At 37.7% G+C, this 21192-nt stretch overlaps 1 protein-coding gene across 2 annotated transcripts in view; it reads left to right on the top strand.

Annotated features, from left to right (window-relative positions):
• The first annotated feature begins 916 nt into the window (after window positions 1-916).
• Window positions 917-21192, top strand: part of VWDE (von Willebrand factor D and EGF domains) — a 42732-nt gene continuing 22456 nt past the window's right edge. The window contains exons 1-11 of one of the 2 annotated variants that reach the window (XM_035318788.1): window positions 996-1092; window positions 5588-5653; window positions 6048-6232; window positions 9240-9471; window positions 12441-12697; window positions 14272-14361; window positions 15752-15896; window positions 16594-16808; window positions 17141-17214; window positions 19176-19449; window positions 20975-21183. In XM_035318788.1, the coding sequence (XP_035174679.1) occupies window positions 6188-6232; window positions 9240-9471; window positions 12441-12697; window positions 14272-14361; window positions 15752-15896; window positions 16594-16808; window positions 17141-17214; window positions 19176-19449; window positions 20975-21183 (1541 nt within the window). In that variant the 5' untranslated portion in view covers window positions 996-1092; window positions 5588-5653; window positions 6048-6187. Of the gene's footprint in view, window positions 1093-5587; window positions 5654-6047; window positions 6233-9239; window positions 9472-12440; window positions 12698-14271; window positions 14362-15751; window positions 15897-16593; window positions 16809-17140; window positions 17215-19175; window positions 19450-20974; window positions 21184-21192 lie in introns of both variants that reach the window. The other variant, XM_035318787.1, reaches the window with a different exon arrangement.

The raw sequence follows: 21192 nt of genomic DNA, 5'->3' as shown, positions 1-21192 counted from the left end.
TTTCAGTCATGCGTCTTTCTAGGATAACAGTTTATCATATTTGGTAACAAACCAGAAAGTTATTTTAGGAGAAACTTACATGGTTTAGAGAACTGACAGAAATACCTTATAAAAACTTGCTGGTCTGAGGGAGCCGACCTGCTTCTTCCAGTGAAGAGGCTCAGGGTGTGTGCCCGGAAGACGGAGGCTGCAGACACAAGGGTGCCATGCCTCTGCCTCCACTCCTGCCCTGGGACCTGCTGCAGGGACACCTGCTCTGCAAGGGGCCACCAACACCAGCACCTCCTGGAGGCAGCCCTCACCCAATGTTTCTCCTTGCAGAGGTTTAGCGGGTGGCAGGATGCAGCATTTTTGTGTGCAGGGGTCGGAGACTCACCTGTGGCAGCAGCAGCTATGTGTTCCAGGTAGGTCTACGCATCCTAAAGAGAGCGTGACAGATTTCTGTGGTCTGCTGTGTACCTGTGTGTGTCTAAAATGTTTTGGTGTCTGCAGTAAGCTGGGGGCCTAGAAAGAAAAATAACAAAAAAGTTTACAACATCTTAAACACTGGGCCACTTCTCTGTCCTCTGCTAGACATTTCCAAACAGGTGCATCTCCCAGCAAGCCTTGAAGCACCACCTGCTTGGAAACCACCAGCTACTTGATGTAACACGCCCTGCATTAATGGTGTCCAACACAGGAATTTGTGGTTACTAAAGCACAATTACCAAACACCTTTGGTGATTTAAGGAAAGGACCGCAGCATTAACATCGAGCAACTTGAAACGGGCTCTTTCCCAGCACTTTACCACACGTTAGGGAAGAAACACAGGTAGCACCCCGCCGAGCACCTCCAGCAGGCCCCGAGGGGCAACCCGGCCCTCACCGCCATCACGGCGGGGCCGTGGCCGGGGCCAGGGGCGGTCTGAAGGCCGGCCCCGCCGCGGCCCCCTCGGGAGGGGCGGCATTAAGGCATTAAGGGGGTGGGCGCCGGGAGCCGCCACAACCACGGCGGCTGCGGAGCGGAGAAGGGCCGGGCCATGGCGGGGGGCGGCCTCTGGCTGTGCGCGGCCGTGCTGGGCTGCCTGGCCGCCGCCACCGCCCGCCGTCCAGGTGAGTGGGGCCGGTGGGGCATGGCCGCCATCAGGGCAGCGGGGAGGCGCCGGGGGGCGGCGTGGCAGCGCCCCCGGCAGGGAAATGACCCGGCCCGTGTCTCTGTTGCTCAATATTTCTGGGAGAAAAGCCCACTTGAGGAATAGATGGGGCAGCATTTTGTATGGGAAACTACTAGAAAATAGTCTATAAGCATATACTTACGTGGATGTTTTTTACTAACTTTTCAAAGCATCCCCTCAGAAGTGGATGTGAGTGGTGGAAAGTGTTTTAATGCCAGATCAAGTAGTGCTTTTTGTAAGGATGTATTAATGTGTGCATGCTGGTTGTACTTGCTTCGTTGTTTATTGTATAGCATTCATCTTCCTGTTTCCCCGCCTTGCAACATTGTAACTGCTACATTTATAATTGTGGGTTTTATGCTCTCATCCAAGCAAAGGGTGTCTTTTGGGTAAATAGTTACATTTGTATTTCACCAAAAAAAGGGTTTTCCTAAGTAATCATTTCAGGATAACTTCTTTCAGAAAGTCACCTTCTTCTTATTTTGGTGTTTGGAGTTTAAATCCACAAATCCATCTGAGCTCACCTCTGTTGAAGCAGTCCTAACTCCAATTAGTGCTGTGGGACGTGGATATGCAGCGTCCTTTGCTGTCAGTAGAAGCCAGAAAAAGGACGCAAGATCAGAGTGGGCATGTACTGATGTTCATGTTTGTTCACTTAGAGTCACTGGCAAGATCTTGGCCCTTGGAGAGCAGGAGATATAAACTGCTGGGCTATTGGCACCTGAGGAGCTGTGCTGCCAGTCTGTGCCTGGACCACCGCTCCCTGGGGACCATTCCCCTCGCTGGCCTGTGCCCCGCACTCCCTGACAGCTCCTTAGCCTGGACCTTGCCCAAGAGCAGGTGGAAACCATGTATCAGCCCTTCCCTGCAGATGTGAAGAGAGAATTCAAATGTCTTTCCTTTCTAAAACTCTTTTTTCCATGTGAGCACTTTGGAGGTGGTCATTGGGAAGCTGTTTAACATCTCTTTGTGGAAAATGGGCTCCCATTATTTTCAAGAACCTTTTGTTAACTTGTTGGTGTTTAGGGTACCTGTTACCTGATCCAGTCACTGTACCAACCCCGGTGTGTTGGCAGCAAGTGGAAAAGTGCAGTTCCCTGACACTCAGCCTAATGACATGCCTAAAATAGTTTAATTTTTTTGTCTGGATAGAGCTTAAGTAGCCATGCCTCTCGGAAAACAATCCTCCAAAAACAATTGCCATTGTCGCTTTAGAAATTCCATCTCTGTGTCTCCCAAAAAGGCTTAATGCATATATTTTATTTTATTTTTAGTTTTTGCATTTTAAACTGTTCTGACAGAGAACTGGAAAAATCTGCCCAATATAGAAAGCAACCAGAAAAACAGCTCTCAGAATAACCTGACATAACAAATAGATACCATGAAGCATGGGAGCAAACGGAGCAGAGATGCATTAACCAAAATGATTTATTAATCCTGAGCTGAGCTATTTGTACTGCTTAAGGAAGTTTTCATCTTGTAAGCTCAGGACTGGATTTAATAATGAGGCCTCAGTCTTTTAATTGAGAGCAGTAGCCTTGATCAAGCAGAGCACTTCCTATTGCTCATCTCCAGCACAATGCTATCCTTGTGTTTAAGTTCTTGCAAAAGTTAAATTATTTTCTGGATTAGGGTCACATTTCTCAGTATCTGGCAGGACCAGTAGGTCTGGGAGGGATCCAGGGAAAGCTTGCTGTACTAATCCTGACAATAGTCAGGAAACAGTAAATAGGGGATCAAATTCTTCCTGGCAGGCAGAGTCCTCTGTTAACGAGCAGCAGAGAGCTATAAGACAGTATACAGGGTGTTTGTGGAAAAAAGGACTGAAAATGAAAAATAAACTCAAATTCTATGGAAACAGATACATGTTTTTCTCAAGATTGACTGCTTTTTCCGCATGTTGTATCTAGACCTCCAAACACACTGGGAGAGTTTGACTTCCTAGAAGTAAGCATCTCCTCATAGTTAGTTTGTGTTGACCCTAGGTTAAGTTAAACCAATTGCACAATCTTCAAAGGAGGCTGAATTTCAATCTCAATTCTTAAGTATTTATTTGTGTATTTTGTATTTTAGAACAGTGAAGTCAAATTCTAATAAAGCAAAAATTAAAAATGAAAGTTACTAAACATATAAATCACTAAATGTTTAAAAGTCCTAAAAGAAATAAAGGGAATATTCCCATGTATGTAGTAAGATTTTATTCAAGAATAATCAAACGATAAATTCTGTTAAAGCAAACTAACACGAGTTTTTCATTTTGTGTCAGGATATATTGTGACAAAGTCTTGCCATACTTTAGTGTACCTTCAATACTAGACAGAGCTGGTAGATAAGCTTACCCTGTAAGTAAGTTCCTTAACGCTTTGAGTATCAAACACTGTTTTCAGTTCCTTACTATTTTGTCAGACTTGACTCATTGGGCTGAAAATTGCTGGGGGTTAGACATAGGCATAGCTTTTCTGGACCATTACTGCAGAACCGGTGTTAGTCATTCTGAGAATGAAGTTGAAAGAACTGCTTATATCCACATTACTTCTTACAAGTCCTGAATAAGGAAATAAAGATTTCAGTGGAAAATTTAGCCATCTCTCCTAAAATGTCTGTGATTTGAGTGGTAACGTTGCATTGGTAACTTTCTCACAGCAAACAAACAGAACATTGTGTGTGTGTCCATCAGCACAATACTTGTACTCGTTTCTGCTGTTGCTGGAGTTAGCACAGCAGTACACATGCAGATAACAATAGTTTAAACTGTGTTACTGACGATGGGCAGTATTTTCAGTTGTTTTCAGAGTGGGTGAGGAGATAGAAAATGAAAAGAAATCAAATAGCATTAAACAACATGAGATTTCTAAGGAACAGCTCTGGAAATACCAGCGTACTTCGAGAAACGAAGAGAGAATATATGAAGAGCTGGGTGACATTTTAAAGTAATGTGCATAATAATAAGAAACATATAATTTGATCTTTAGTAGGATTTATAACCCTATTACAAGTGAGTACAGTCAGCTGTTTTAGAGATCAATCAAACGTTGATCTAATTAAACTGTAGAAGAAAAAAAAATAAAGACTTGTCTCGTGTCTAGCTTGATTTATTAATGGAAAATGTAACGGATATTAATTGTTTCAGGAGTGTTGCAATTACAGGAAAGAAAACTAATGAGGGTGCTGTAAGAAAGGTAGAATTCCAATAAAAAAATAGAAGACAGGAAGAAACTTTCACCATGGTTCATAAACTACTTGTGCTAAAGCTTGCTTGGGAAACATTTCAATAACACACATGACTGACCTTTGATTCTTCAAGGGCTTTTCTTCAAATTCCAACGAGGGATAAGTTCTCGATAAGGTCAACTTGTATGGACATGAATAGCCTACAGGCTACGACAGGCAACTCAGAAGCACAGTGGTGGCACAGTCAATCACATTGACTTCCATCTGCCCTTAGAGGATAGAAGATAAAGCTATTGTTACCTGCTTGGGTAGCCTAAAGCTATATCAGATTAAATCTTTAGTCTTTGAAAGACTATAGGATTGTTATATCTTGCTTGAAAGAGGTCTGTTTCACTAGCGCGCATCTTCTCCATTTAAAGGGTGGGAATTCACTGATTTGGGAACTGTCTTATAACTGTGGTTATCCAAACAATGATTTGAAAGACTATGCTAGATACTGGATTATTGCACAGTTTGAACCAAAAATGTTTTTGTAATCTGTGACACAATTAGACCAAGCAACATATGGAACAAATATAAAAAACAAACAAAACAATCTGTACATAAGCACTGAGAGATCAGACTAATAATACTCAAAATATAATATTATGGAGCTTTGCTTACAGATGTATTTTTTAATTCATTGTAGAGGGAAGAATTGAGATTAATTTTATTATCCAGTATAGCCTGAAATTCCATTCACAGTCAGCATCAGTTGGTATCCATTTTTAAAAGATACATATATTTTGACATCCTCTTGCTTTATTTTTTGCTACTTTAACTTCCCAAGCACTTTTCTGAGAAAGAATGGCCATTCATTACATTGCAGGTAAAAACAGCACAAGCCAGAACTTTTACTGTTACTGCCTTTGGCAGGAGTCATCTCTGATTCCAAAGAGTGGTCTCAGATATTCTGGTGTTTTGTTTTATTTCTGAATGAGTTTGCATTTAAAAAAAAAAATGTTGCTAATACTTTTTCAGACTCTGAATCCTAATTTTACCTAGCAGTAATTTTGAGATTATTTTGAGGCCATAAGGTCACTTAAATGTCCCAAAATATGCTTGTATTTATTACAGTTGACCATGCCAGCTATGCCAATTGATTTAAAATGTGTAATAAAGTATGGAAAATGATAGGTACTTATAGTATAATCCACATTTATACATGCAAACTATGTGCAACTATTGGATCCATTTGAGGGAATTCCTCATTTCATACACAGGGCCCCTGTAAAGTGGTAGCCTATATGCAAAAGATGGACCTCTGGATAATCCTTTTTCCTCATGAAGTAAGAGTTTGATCCTCTCACATATCAGACACCCCATTTTTCTTCAGGTCATTAGGTTTTGTAAACATCAGCAATGAGTTAAAATCCAGAGAGAAAGCCTAAACACTGTTTAAATTATAAAAGCTTCCCACCTTTTTAACATCTGGAGTAAATACTTAACATACTTATTAATTTGCATTTATTGTCCATTTAAACAAAGGAATGTTACCACGTGATGAATTCTATTAAATTTTAGAGTGCTAACATAGCTATTTGTTGTTATTACGAAGATTTCAATATGTTTTTCAGTAAAAGTGGTCTCATACCATTCTGTGCTATCTTCCAGTTAAAAATTCTTGAAATCTTTTTTTAATGTATTTGTTTGACATTTTGTCTCAATGCTCTTTCCCCACAGTTCTTGAATGCCATCCCGGTGGACATCAGATCCTGCAGAGCCCTTACCGAAGTGTCGATTTTGATTCATCCCACATCCAGCAGTCAGCTATTCAGGATTTAATATGTGACCATTCCCTAACACCAGGCTGGTATCGCTTTATGATTTTTGATAAGCCTGCTGAGATGCCGACCAAGTGTGTGGAGGTATTGTTACACCTCATTTGTTTATGAAAAATACACATTTTTCATAAGAATTTTTCAGTAAGATAGGTATAAAAATGACACAGTTATGGAGACTTATGTGAAAGAATGTAAAGCACCTTTTTTTCTAAGTGTGTGGCATATTAAAGTATGTTAACTGAACAATAAAGTCTTATGTGTTGAAAAATTTTACACTGCATGGGCTATGGCAGAAGATGATAAATTAAATCACTTTTAGAGCATTCAAAAAATGTCATTGATAGTCACTGCTACGGGTGATTTTCTCAATGCTAGCATAGCAGGGATATCATGCTGTAAAGCTGCAGCTGTGTGATGGTCAGTCTTTTCCTAAAGCTATGTGCAAGCAGTATGAAGACTTGCAGCCACATAATCCCAGTAATTGTGGAGCTTTTAAAAGTGATCATGTTGGAGAGAAGAGATTACTCCTAAAATGAACTGAACTAACAGAGCTAACAGCAGATTAGTTCCCTTATCATCGGCAAGTCCACTAAGGCTCAAGAACGACTTAGAATATGTAACACTTTAGACTTACAATGCTTGATTTTGAAGCTATTTCAACATCTTTGTAATAGTTACATTTGAAGGAGATATATCTTTGTAGCTTCCTATTTGAAAATATTTCCTTATTTAAAAAAATGTCATTAAGCGTCATTAGAATATTTTACCTGTGATTTTTATTCAGAATTGAAATTGCCTCAGTTCAGTCTCTTCAAAAACAAAATAAAACCCTTTTAAAAGGAATTCAAAACAGTTAAAAAATACTATAAAAAATAAATTGAGTTTATAGCACTTTGTCTCTCCCTTTTTTTTAAAAAAAAAAAAAATCTTTAGAGCATTATAAAGCCACTGAAGTACCTTTACTGTGCAACTGACTCAAGGACTTAAAGGGCTGTGTGTAGAGGCTATTGTTATCCATGCTGTTATACTGCAAAAAGCTTGAGCAAAGCCTGTTTCCTGAATGAAGGACTTATCAGCTAGATTTAATAGAAACAAATTAACTGAATAGTTTTATTTCCTCAAAATGGACACATCTACAAAAGAACCAATATGATAAACCAGTAAAAAAAATCAGAACACAGATTCATAGAATCACAGAATGGTTTGGGTTGGAAGGGATCTTAAAGATCATGCAGTTCCAAGCCCCCTGCCATGGGCAGGGGCACCTCCCACTAGATCAGGTTGCCCAAAGCCTCATCCAACCTGGCCTTGGATTAAACTGTCAAGATACGTACTCTGATAATTTAGAAGAGTATTAAAAATCTGTCCCAAGCTCTCAGTGCTTAATAAATGTATGGTAAAAACAGGCTACCATCCAAATAGGGAAGAGCCCAGGTAATTACTTTTGGCAAGAGATTGATTTGAATCTTAGTCAGCAAATGAGATTTTATGCTCTGACATCTACCTCTTTGCATGTGTTGACAAAGCCAAGACAATTATTTTGAAACATTGAAGTCAAAACATTAAAACTGAACTAAAATGAGTATCTTGTTTTGGGAGTTTCCTCCTTTCCTTCCCTTTAGGAGAAGTTTTATTACAGCTATACTTAATGCTTGTCAAAGATTCAGACTGTGTTAAACAATCCATCCCATTTGTGTCTACTTCTCACAGATTCTGTCTGTCTGATGGATTGATGACACTCAGTCTGATGGCTCAGACACTCTAAATAAAGAAAAATGTACTTTTGAGATGAGTTCTGTGTACAATGAGCCTGCAATAGTCTTTAGACTTCAGACCAAGAGGTATTAAAAGAAGATGTTCAGAGACCTCGTTTCACTCTCAGGTCAAAAAATATTTGAGGCAATTTATGAAGGAAAAGAGGTTTTCAGAATCTTAAAATTTCAGATTATATTTATCATGTAAATATTTTTCAAATCCTGGTTTTTGCATACTTCAGGAACTTCATTGAAAGTTTGGGGTTTATTATATTTAATAATTAGTTAACTGAGAAAAATCTTCAAGGTTTTGTGAGGACAAATACGTACTGTTGTCCTTCTGTCTTTCTCCTGTGCTTGCTTTCTGCATCACAAGACAGGCAGTGATCTTGAACCCGTTCTGGTAACCCATGAACCAGATTCCCTCATCTCCTTTCATCAGGATTAGTTTTCTGTATTCCATTGTTAAACTCCAGCATCCGATGAATCAGGCTTAGGTTTTGGTTATTACGAGGGGTGCTACTGTTGTGACCTGCATGGCAGCTTCCCTGACCTGGAGACCACATACAGCCAAAGTGGCGGCAGGAGGATGGGGACTATTGCACAGCACAGCTCTCCTCATACCTTGGCAAGACTTTTGTTTGGGTGAGAGGAAGCAACAACTGTCTTAAATCATCTGTTGAATTGGCAGCGGAACCACAGACCTTTTAATGTCCACTGCTTCATAAACAGCCAAGGATTTATGGTTTCTACAAACTACTGTGGTTGGTGCAGGGGTGCTACAAGCATGTCCGCTTACAGAGGTGGGAAGCTGAAAGACAGACTGTGCTTAGTAGGTGTCATGTAGCTAGGGTGCAAGCGAGTAACCTTGCATCATCTGGTGATTAGATAAAATCCAGAAGGTTAGCTGAGCCTTGAGTCCACAGCAAATGGCAGTGAAATGCTTTAATACCCTTAATTGATATTCGGTGCAGGTATGTTCTACCCTTTGTGCTCTGATAGCCTTCACACAGTTGTTGTAGGTTAAATCATTATGCCATGACACAACTGGTAGCTCTTTGGGGCAGAAAGCTCATGTATGGTGGCTCCTGCTTCAGGGGCTAAATCTTATCCTGTCTTTAGAAAGCCAAATTCATGAGACCCAAATAAGGACTTAAGTCTCTTTTGTGTGTATTTGTATTCAACTTTGAAGGGGAAAAAAGCAAACCCTCAATTACATTATCTGAACTTTGCTAAAAGCTCATGCAGGAAATTGAATACATATGTACCTCCTTAAACCACAGCAACAATTTGACATAGCATTAACCATCTTCTGGCATTTTTTTCTGGTGCTTCAGATGAATCACTGTGGTACTCAAGCACCTGTCTGGTTATCTCTGAGGGAGTCAGAATCCATGCCTCAACCGGGTGAGATCAAGCAGTTAACAGCCTGTGCGACATGGCAGTTTTTCTTCAGCACTTCAAAAGACTGTTGTCTTTTCCGAATCCCTGTCAGTGTGAGGAACTGCGGAGACTTCTTTGTTTACCTGCTGCAGCCCACCCAAGGATGCATGGGGTATTGTGCAGAAGGTGAGAAAGTACATGCTCTAATTCAGTTAAGAGCGTATGTTTATTAGTGTGTTTTTCAAGTTTTCTCATGTTCTGAACAGCAGCGTTCTTCACTTCTTCAGCATTTCTTTCATGTAAATCTTCTTAAAAAGAATGTATCTTCTGTTGGTGTTCTCTGGTGTTTGATTATTTTATAGTTATTAAAAAATAGCTGAAAGTAACAACATAAAAACAGTAAATGATGTTTCAGTGAAAATGTCTTTTTTTATAAGCTATTTTGCTGAGCATGTCTAGCAATAGTTATACAAAAGTTTTCTGCACTCTTAGTTTGGATGTGATAGAAAATGATTTGTTATAGCAAGGTGCAATCACGCCACCCCTTTTAATTTTATTTGGCAAACAAGTGTTGTTCAAAGTCCCCAAAACTTAGGAATTTGTTTTTTCCATGTAGTCTGGTAGGGTTATCAGACACACCCAGAAGTCAAAATTCAGAGTACCTATGTTGGCACTGATACTGTATGAATCACCGTTACTGAAAGTTTACAGAGTCATGTATAAGAGTAAATGTTGTTTAAGAACTTGTGGAAAATATATTTATATCAATTATTGTTTGTTTTCATTAGGCGTATCCTTCTTGCTCTAACTCTTTTATCTTGTTTTTGGAGAGTACATTCATTGTTGCCAGAAGAAAGTTCACCCCATAAATACTCTACTGATACACACTTCTTAGTATGGTGAGAAAGAACTGAAGTGAGTCCTTCTGCAATGCCTTGTAATGTTGTGGACCCTTGTGCTGCTAAACTGTGTTGTTCACAGCCTGAAACTTCAGTATTCCATTATTCATGCTGGAATAATGGAATTTCCTTTAGATAACTTAAGGAAAGTACTGTTAAACTCTTACAGTTAATATTGATAAATAATGACAAGCCAGTGTGGTAGGAGATTTTTATTAGTTCTGTAAAACACTGTTGATGAAAATACTTGCAATACTTTTATGCATGAAATAATGTATTGCTCTAAGTCATATTCTCTATTACTGACTGCTTGCAAAAGCTTAGTAGCGACACTACTGGTAGTTTTTACTGTGCGTTATTGGCCCATCATTATCCCTTTAGGACCAATTGTTAAGTAATTCTCTAAGAGTTTATTGACAGAAAAAAATGCCAGAAATGGGACTGAATGTCAGAATGCAAGTGACTGAAACAACAAAGAACGCCTGCACAAAATGACTCTGCATTTGCTTTTGATGATGGGTTCATGAAGAGGAAAGAGCACATAAAAACTATAGGCAGCAGGCTAGCAAATTTCTACTGCTTCAAAGCAGAGAAGAAACATAACTCTGGATTGACTCTGGTGAATACTCCAAGTCCAAAACACATTTTGAGTTTAAAAGCCCTTTTTAAGGTGATGGTTTTTCATGCTAAGTGTTTGTATTTTTGTGCTGCTTTTTGTATCTAGGTTACCATATGTACTGCATTTTCTCTTTAATGCTTGATAGCTGTAAACGCGTGATGTAGATTTTCAAGCAGTTAATCCTGTACATGCTAAGGAATACAAATGTTGTATTGCTGAAGCATGGAACATCAAAATCTACTTTTCATTCTTTCTAATGGATGAGTTTTTCAGTTTTGCTGCTGCCCTTTCAACTTTGAGCAAATAACCTTGCCCTATTCCTGTTAAAATGCTGTTATTTTCATGTTTAATCAAGGTTCCACTGTGATTTATTTTGTTGTTGTTGTTGTGTTTGTTTTTAATAGCATTCAAAGCAAACAATAGCAGTGCATGGATATGTTTTCTTAGGCCCATGTAGGAAAGATGCATATTTTTTTTAACAAAGCAGGTCTGCGCTCAATTTGGCTGTCCTAGGTTACCGCTAATAAATAAGCATTCAGATAAGCACTTTGGGAGACAAAAGATGTATTTTAGAGAATAGTTTATTTTCTTATTTATTTATTTATTCATTATTAGCAACATTTCCCGGTATTTGCTGGGTACATCTGTATAAAAAGATGTAAGTGCTAAAATGTTCTGTACCCTTGCTCCTAGATGCAGCCACACAACTTGTGATCTCTGGCTTAGGGTTTTGTACTGACTGCTCTGGGAACTGATATATCAGTTAGTTTCTTGTGATATTTGTTTTGTTGTTGTCATTGTTGTTGTTTTAACATGGGGCAATAATTTATGAGTTTTGCTATAGGAATATTCTGTATGTATGTCGATATCTGAGTTAGGAAGAATTTAGAGATGTTGCAGATGCAAAGCCAGAGACCTGTGATGCTGAGGGAATGAAAATTCAAGGCATCTGTAGCAGTATTTTCTTTTGCCTTTTTTTTTTTTTTTTTTTTTTTTTTTTTTTTTTTTGAGATTTTCTTTGCATCCATGACCGAATAATGTCAACACATTCTAAATTACACACTTTCTTAAATACAAAAAAGTGTTCATTTATCAATGGTATTGCTTGGTCTGATGCAAAATGAGAAGTTAGAAGGTAACTTGAGAACTGCAAATGCAAAAGTAATTTCTCAACATAATGTTCAGAGTAAGTACTGTAATATTAAAAAGTAGTTTTAATAATACTAATTTACATATTACTTTGTCTGGCAGATTCATGTTATATCTAACTCCTAAGGAATCATACTGTTCCGTATTCTTTTCCTTTTTTACGTAGCCCATTCTATTTTTTTCTTCATAAGTAGGCAAATTCCTTTGGATGTTGCTGTCTGGTGAAATGATTCATTGCATTTAATTTGCTCATTTTTTTTGATTCTTCAGCACCTTTGTATGGTATAGAATATAATCAGTTTTTCTAATTTTAATAACTAATGAAAGCAAAATACATGTTTTCTCTGATTCCCTAAGCCATTACATAAGATGTGAAAAAAGGTAAATATTATTAGTGTATTAATTGATAAAGTATATGTCGATGTTGTTTCATCCGATATTGTTTTTGCACAGAATAAAAAGCACAAACCACACTTTTGTTTAACTAGGTAAGCTGGCTCCTTCATCTCCATCTGTGTCACCACCACTACCAGACATTCCTGAGGTTGTAGCAGAGTTGATCAAAGGCAGCATTTATCTAAGGTGTACCTTTGACGTTCCTTTTGCAAACAGCTCGGTTGGATTTGTTGTGACTTGGTCAAGACTTTCTCCTGAAGGTATCAAAGAGGAACTGAAACGTGAGACAGCAGTTCGTGCATTCTCACTTTTAGAGCTAGATGGGATAAACGTCAGACTTGGAGACAGAGTATGTTAAAAACTATTATAATCTCTTCTTATTTTTGTAAATGTGTTATTTCTCCTCTGTAGCTGTTTTGTCTAAAGGTTTATGATTTCATAAATGCTCAGCAAATATTAACAGTTGTTAGAGATGGAGTCCCAACATCTTTCTGTATATTTTTTTCTTGGCAGAAATATACTGCCTCTAGTTCTTGTTTACATTGTCAGTGTCCATATGCATGTGGAAACGTCACAGAATATATCAGCAATTATCAGTGCCACTATCATTTTGAGACTGTGTCAGTACAGTATACTGTGCCTTCATTAGATAAATGCTTTTTCAAGTTGAATCTTCTTTACTTTTACTACAATTTTATTTGATCCTGTAAATTAAGAATATTTTGGATGTTACTGTCTAATTGAGAGCCTATATGAGGTAGTGGTTTTGAGAAGCTGTGCTGTTTATTCAGCAGATAGATTTCTTTTTTCAGAATCAATCAGGCACTGCTTGATGATTTTGTCTCTGGTATCAGATTAAATAGTATAATTCTCAAAAGCAGTGTGAGTAATTACATTAGCTTCAATGGTAGCAGAATGAAGATCTAGGTTGGTATGGTAACTTTTGAGAAGCTTAAGCACTGGAAAGTCAATAGGCTTCCTACCTGCATATATCAAAACAGAGGTTAAGCTTTCTTAGCCAAAATAAAAAACATAAGAACATTTTGTGTTTGTGTGTGTACATATACTAATACCCAACTGAAGTCTGTTTTCTCAAGCTGTTTTATGTTGATAGTGCCGTGGGGTTCAGGCCAAAAGCAGGCTGCTTGAATGGTTTACAGGCAATAGTAATTGCTAATCCTCAAAAATCCTTCAGAGAATTTGTGAATTGTTGCGTGTGTTAGCTCAGTGACAATCAAAAGAAAAGGCGCAGTTATAAACTACCTGCTGCTGTGATGAGTCCTTGCTTTTCTCAAGATCTGAAATATTGCATGTGTGGTCATCACATCGCAAAAAAAGGATACAGCAAAACAAACTACCACCAACAAAAAAAATGGTGTATAGAAGCATGGAACTGGTTCAGTGGAGGGAAATCACTGCAAAGTTTCTCAGCTTAATAAAAGGTTAATCCAGGCCCGTAACACCAGGAAAAAACTGTACTGAGAAGAGAGAAAGAGGGGATGATTGTTTTGCATTATCTATGATCTAGTGAGTACTCAACGAAATTAAAAGGCAACAAACATAAATCAGACAAAAATAAATAAACAACAATTAAGAAAGTATAGAATGCATTTCCACAAGGTGGTCTGGGGTGCAGAAATGCTCCAGAAGGGATTAGTTAAATGCATGGAGATTTAGGTTCTTATTAAACATGGTGCCTTTAGTTCAAGAAGTGTCTGAGTAACGGGTAGAGTATGCCAGGAACAGATCTTAGAATTTTCAATCTAATTCAATCAATTAAGCTGCACCACTGGCAACTGTTAACTTCTGATGCAAACAGAAGAGCAGGCTTGATGAGTTCAGCAAGCATTATGGCTGGGTTTTATATTCACATGACCACTTCATACCAAAAGTGTGTTCTTCGATGTTGATTTTGTTCTACAGGTCTACTGTAGCAGTTCTGCTTTTTTTGTGGAAAAGCCAGGTGTGCAAAGTTCTTCAGCTGAGAGCAAGGAATTTTTTGCTGGCATTAAGGTAATTTGAAAAAGAAAATAATATTTTACTTTATTGTAGTAGGACTTTCTGAGTATGAATGCAGCAGATATGTAACTACTTGGACTTTTTCTGTGGGTACACTAGAACATTTACATGGGTAGATATTGTGAATATATATGCAATTACTGTGTCCCAGTCTGATAAGACAATGTAGAATGCTAAACAAAAGCAAGTAAATCACAGTAGTCACAGCAGACAGTGAGTCCTCTGACTAGAAGGTACTCAAAATTTATTAATTGTTTATTAATAAAGTACATTGTTGTGTGTAGTGAACTGGAAGAGTCAAAGATGTTTCTGTATTCCCCATATTGACTACTCAAAGGTTGAACTAGGTGATCTTAGAGGTCTTTTCCAACCTAAATGATTCGATGATTCTATGATTTAATACAAATGCAGGAAGATTGAATCAAGAATTCATGCAAGCTATAACAACCCAGTGAAAGCCTTGACCTCCAGCAACTAGAGTAGATTCTGATGCTTCCTCTGTATTTGTAAACTAAGGAGGGCCATGGCTTAGACTTGAGCCCTGGCATATTTTTGTCCATTATGTTTAGCTACTTCTACCCTCTCTGGCCTGATTTTGGCCTATGCCAACCGGCTGTCCCAGAGCATGGCTGACATAAGTCCTGTTCACAGCTGTCTGAGGGGAAGAAGACTTTGGGCTTAGAGAGGAAAACTGGAAAAAGTTTTAACTATGTAGATATGAGCTGTGTGATGCCACTTGATCAGTGGCCAGAGAACAGGTCCAAAAGGAAACTTTAATTTGTACTGTAGATTTATGTACTAGTTTGCTGGCAGGAGTTGGGACCCTGATCCCACAAGGACAGGCTGCACACAATTACATATTGGGAGTAATCGTGTTGACTTGAGTGAGGATTTGTCTGTCATAAAGAATTTACCTTTCTGCAGGATCAGGGCCAGATTAATCTCATAAAAGTGCAAGTAAGTAGTACAATCTATAAAATCTGAATGCATTTCCTTTTTATATGAGGCCCGTATGTTTTTTTTTTTTTTTTTTTTTTCTCCAGACAAAACAGCAAATCACTTGTATACTGATTTCCAGAAGTTACCCAGGGAATGCATTTTAGTGGTGTTAATGTGCTCTTCTAATCCCTTGCCTATTTAGCTAGCTTTACTTTATCCTTGCCCCTTATTCTCACACTTTCCAGACTCTTGTTACAGTATCCTCATCTTCTTCCCAGTATGCCACTGCTCTTCAGACTGTCTAGATTACACTAATCAAGTATAATCAGCCATGCACCATGCCATTCTGTGTCTAGTTTTTTGTACTTTACTCCCACCTGATCAGTAGTGGTGCTGTAGTTCATAAAGGTTGTTTGCATTTTAAGTATACTTTCTTCTGTGCTAGATACATCCAGAAACATATGATATATCAGAAGATGGCAAGGAATACAGGCTGGCAATAGAAAGTAGAATTCCTATTCCTTGCCCTGAATTTAACCAGCTTGAAAGTGACTGTAAAATATCACTAACATTGAGTACTGTTGATGAAGGTAAGTATTAATCTGATTTTTAGTGTGTTGCATTTTGTATGTTTGCTGTGTTTATCCAAATATTCCTCCTAGTTTGTTTCTTGGGAGCAGAAGGTACATTGTAAAATACTGTAAAATACTTCCTAAAATATTAAAATATTCACAGACTGTATATTCTATTGTTGAAAGAAGAATGTGACCATAATCCATTACTTGTTGAAGTAGAAGGCAGCTTTCACAGCTATGGCTATCAGAGCCACATTGACTCGAATAGTCAGAGTACCACAATACTTGCAAAGTTTATAATTTAGTTATTTTTTTCGACTTGTTGTTTTGGAAGTATTGTATACACAGTCATGAAGTCCTCAGTTGTTACTATTATTGTCTTTTTCTGTAGTACTTTGTCAAGCCCAAGTCCTGTGAACCTCACAAGGAGCCTTGCTTGTGCAGACAGTCATTTTTGTCACATCAGCAAGACTTCCATGATTTTAATTTGTCTATCACTGTGGAAAATTAAAACCATTTTCTTGTGTTTGTGTGAAGCTGTAGAGAGGGGGGTATGCATGACCAAACCCAACAAAAACATATAGTTATTTTCATTTATGAACAGAAAAATCTTTGCTATTTGCAAATAAATCAGTATTTATGTTAACAGTAATATAAAAAATGTGACTTGTTTAGAGGAAAGCTCACTAATGATGTGTTTTCATTAAAACAGGTAAAGAGCAGTTAGGTTTAAACTTGGCTCTTTCTTCTTGTCATGTGGATCTTCTCCAGAAACCCTGCAATAATGGAATCTGTAGTCAAGCTATAATTTATTTCACTGCTGTGACAGACTTTATGCAGGATGGAGACAGAATTACCAGAATTGCTGTTGAACCTATATCCAGTGAGAATTTTCTGTGGAATGGCTATGTTCCAGAAAGCATACAGGTTGAAAATTTTCATGTTAAGCCCTTTAAAACCAACAGGCCAGAAATATGATGTAAATGAGGTTTCTATTTCAATTGTGACGTGCTGATCACACCAAGATTTCTAAGTGGTCAATTTTCCCTTGGTTTATTTTTATTCAAATGCTGCATTTTCATTTGGATAAATTTTTTTTATATATAATTGAGTATTAATACAACCACTTAGATTGGTTAAAAAGTATAATATAACCTATTTATTATAAAGTAAATTAATATAATAAGACAAATAATGTGCCTGAGTCTGTTTATGTCTTAACCTGACATGACTTAACTATGTGCTTCTTTGTTTTGAAGATTACAGTGAAGGATCTACCAACTGCCTACTGCTACTCATTTACTGACCCTCATATAATTACATTTGATGGAAGGTAATCACTGGATTGTTGCTCTTAATTTTAAGATTTTTTTTTTGGTTCTGTTTTAATCTATGCTGGTGATGCAAACTGTAGTTTTCTGTAATTGTGCTGTGTGTTTTATACTCTTCCGTGGACAGTAACGATAAACATGTTTCGGTTAGTTAAAGCTTGTTAGTATGTTTGTAATTTTATATTTCAAAATACAAGATTTAAGTTGTGCCAAAAAGTGGAAGCAAGTGAACTATTTTTCTATTTAGAGGAGTATGCCATGAGAGGAATGGTGGCTGTACAGTCTGAATATGGAAGGTGGAAATATCATTAAGTATGAACAATGATAAAATTAGGCAAAACTGTTCTAATGCAGAAGTGTTTCCAGTCTGCAGTATAGTTTCCATATTTCTGGTGTTAAGCATCGGAATTCCTGAAAGGATCAAGTTGCTAGAAGCTATCTACTGTCAGTATAACATTGTGCTAGGTTCGTTAATGTCATTGACAGCAATTTATTCACTGCTGTCACTTGCACATCACTAAACCTTCTTTACAAAGTGAAGACAGCTTCCTTAGCCACAGCTGGCACGGTTTTGGTATGCTTCTGTCTTTCAAAGTGTTTCAAATGCATGGAAGAAATCAAAACAAGCACAGCTTCCATCTGAGGGACTTGTGTATTCCCTGCTCAACAGAAGCACATTTCTTCAAGTGACAGGGTGAGAGGAAGGGGATGTGTTGCCTCCAAATAAGGGTGTTCGGCCCACAGCATGGTTCTTTTTGTGAATTTGATAAAGGAACGGAAAAGGCAGGTTGTAATGGCTGCTCTGATAGCACTGTGACACTAATAATAAAGTCAGAGGAGTAATGCAGATTTGCCGCTCTTTCTTCAGTAGAAATTATAGGGATGGCTTCAGTGGGCATTTTAACCTTCAGTGCATTGTGATCAAGCTTTCTTGTGAAGCGGTGATTTACTGTGATATGTTCTTGCTGGAAGCATGGGGCTTCTGGGAAAGAACTTTATTTTTAATGATAAACAGTGTTGCTAATTTATTTTACAAACTGGGGAAACAAATAGAAAGGGAGCTGTCCCTGCTGAATCACGGGTAATCTCGTGCAGTCCCAGCAGGGTGGCCATCTGCAGTTTGTCTGCTGGGCCTTTAAACAGAAAGCAAATCACCCTTCTGCAATTAACTATCAAATGCCATTTATAGCCAAGAGGCTGTTAAACTTGCTGCAAAAGTTTTTTTTCTTTGTTGTTGTTCCTTTTCTTTCTTATTTTTTTTCCTCCTCCTCTTTTCACCTCTGAATCATTAAATTGGCTATTCTAACCTTGCTTCAGGGAACAGATGGCTAACCCTAAGGGGAAAAAATGGAAGTGACTATTTATGGTTTTCATCTTAAATCATTTTCAAATCTTTGGGAATACGCATTCCCCATCTCCATCTTAATAAAGCAGACCTTTTTAAAAGTATGTGACTTTCTAAATCATTTTTTCAAGGGTACTCATACAATCGTCAACACCTGCCCCCCACACGCACACAGTTAAGCATCTTGCTCTTGCTGTCTGGGTGCATTGCAGTAGAAACACAAAGGGTGAGAAGTACCTATGATTCCATGTTAATGTATGCATAAGCACAATTAAAAAGCATTAAAGAATCAAAGTGGCTTTATGGTTACATTTCCATTTGCAAACATTGTCTACTTACACTCTACTTGTGACCCTTCTCTACTTTCTTCTTTTTCTGCTGTAGAACAGGTTTGAAATTTTTTATTTAGAGCTTCACAGAAGATATGATGGTGTTTGTTCAGAACAAGTTGTGCATTGGTTTGCGGGCTGAGCTTCTTTTTTCTGATGCGTGAAAATGAATTGCAGTATCAAAGCCCATCAGATATTGTAAATCTGTTTTAAGGTAAAGTTGCTGACACATGGTGATAAAACTGTTTTATAACCAAAGTGACATCACATACTTTTCTTTTGATTCCAGACTTTATGACAATTTTAAAACTGGAACATTTGTTCTCTCTAAGAGCATGTCTCGAGATTTCGAAGTTCATGTTCGCCAGTGGGACTGTGGAAGTCTTCACTATCCAGCATCCTGTAACTGTGGCTTTGTTGCCAAAGAAGGGAGTGATATAATTGCATTTGACATGTGCAGTGGTCAGCTACATGAGTCACAGCCACACTTGTCTGTAATAAGTAGAGACACGACAGGAAGCCATGTCAGAATCACTGAATCCTACCTAGGAAGGAAAGTAACAGTAAGTAAATATTGCTTAGGAAGGTAACAATTAATTCAGCAATTATTTTTACCAGTTCACATAAACTTAAGAACTAAAACATTCTTTAGTTTCTGCAATTAAGCGGTAGCATAATGTTTATTTTATGATCATCATCCTTTACCTAGTGTTTTGCTTGTAAGTGAGGGACGTTGTCCTCAAAAACAAAGATGTGTCAATGTGCACACCTTTCTGGAACTGTGTTGTCAGTTACAATATACAACCCTTGTGTGGATGGTGCTGTTTTCTGATCTAATATGCACTTATTTAGCAGTTCTAATTTTCTGAAATGGGATCTCTGTGTGCTGCTTGCTCACACCAGTGCCATATGGGAAAGTGGTATAGACGCATAATGAAGTATGCCAGGTGACATCCACAGAACTGGAAGTGTAGGTGGTTTCTCTGAAGAGTTTGGCCCTCAGATTCATGTTTGCTTTTATAATTTCCTGTAGCTTTTCGTTTGTATAGAATTGCCATAGGACTCCGCTGAGCTTAAAATGAAGCAGAATTTCAAAATGAAACACTGAATTGCTCTTAATCATTCGGTTGGTCTGGAAAGCAAGCCATAAAAACAGATATACCATTTCAAAGTAGATTTGGCTATTAGTATAAGAATCCTTTAAATATTTAGCTGTTACCTGAAGACTTCAGATATTAAATATTAAATATCATTAGGCAATAGAGAAATGAAATTTCTTATGTTTTGGAGGTAAAGATACTGAGAAACAGAAAAATTAAGTGACTTACTGAGGTTTGTGCACCATTAATAATAGAAACAGTATTTAAACTTGGAAGTTATAAAATCTTGTATCCTCACAACAGCCATAAAATTCTCCATGGATTCCCATGAATGATTAGTGTTTCTTTCTCCTTTATGTGGAAAAGAGCATCTTCTCCTTTGGCACAACACTCATAAGCTTTTTTCTTTTCCTTTTTTTTTTTTTTATTTTTCTTTGAGTAAAAATAAATCTGGATTGTATTTTTTAATTCTTCAGATTAGTAAACTAAAAATTTTAATTCTCAGTTTATTTTCAAGATAGTAATATTTCTACTGATCAAGAAGAATTACTGAGCATTGTAGAATAAAATAATGAATATTTGAGACTACTCTGAGCTGTCTAGAACACTTAGGATTGCATTTGCAGGTAGAAAATTATTCTGTTTTAAGCTACTAACACAGAGAATCATGTAGCTGACAAAACAAAAGTGAGTAAAGTGCTCCCCAAAAGTCAATAATATAGAAGATAATGATGGGTGAAGCTTATTGACTTGTAGAGAACCATCCAGATGCTTGCTAAGACTGAGATGCATTGGATTTGCATTTACAGCATTTCTCCAGAAGAAGAAATAACAAAATTTTTCTGATTTAGAATAGTTAGAGCCAGAATTTAATGGGATAACTTGGTATGCCTGGCTTTGCAAATTGTTCCTTGGCAACAAACACTTGATTTTATTAGGTAAATTAAAAGTCATGCTTCTCACAATGATATCATCAATCTCTTTTTAGGTTTTGTTTTCTTCTGGAGCTTTCATTCGTGCTGATGTGAGTGAATGGGGGATGAGCATAACACTTAGGGCACCCAGTTCAGATTACAGAAATACAATGGGACTCTGTGGCACCTTTGACGGAATTGCAGAGAATGACTATCACACTACCGGTGGGGTGGAAATCCCAAACAATTCTAATGCTCCTTTTTCTTTTATTAAGGAATGGAGGTAACAAAA

Source organism: Oxyura jamaicensis, chromosome 2 (genome assembly GCF_011077185.1).
Source record: "Oxyura jamaicensis isolate SHBP4307 breed ruddy duck chromosome 2, BPBGC_Ojam_1.0, whole genome shotgun sequence".
Taxonomy (NCBI): domain Eukaryota; kingdom Metazoa; phylum Chordata; class Aves; order Anseriformes; family Anatidae; genus Oxyura; species Oxyura jamaicensis.
The sequence above is the reverse complement of the archived record's forward strand: the minus strand, read 5'-3'. Positions and strand labels throughout refer to the sequence as shown.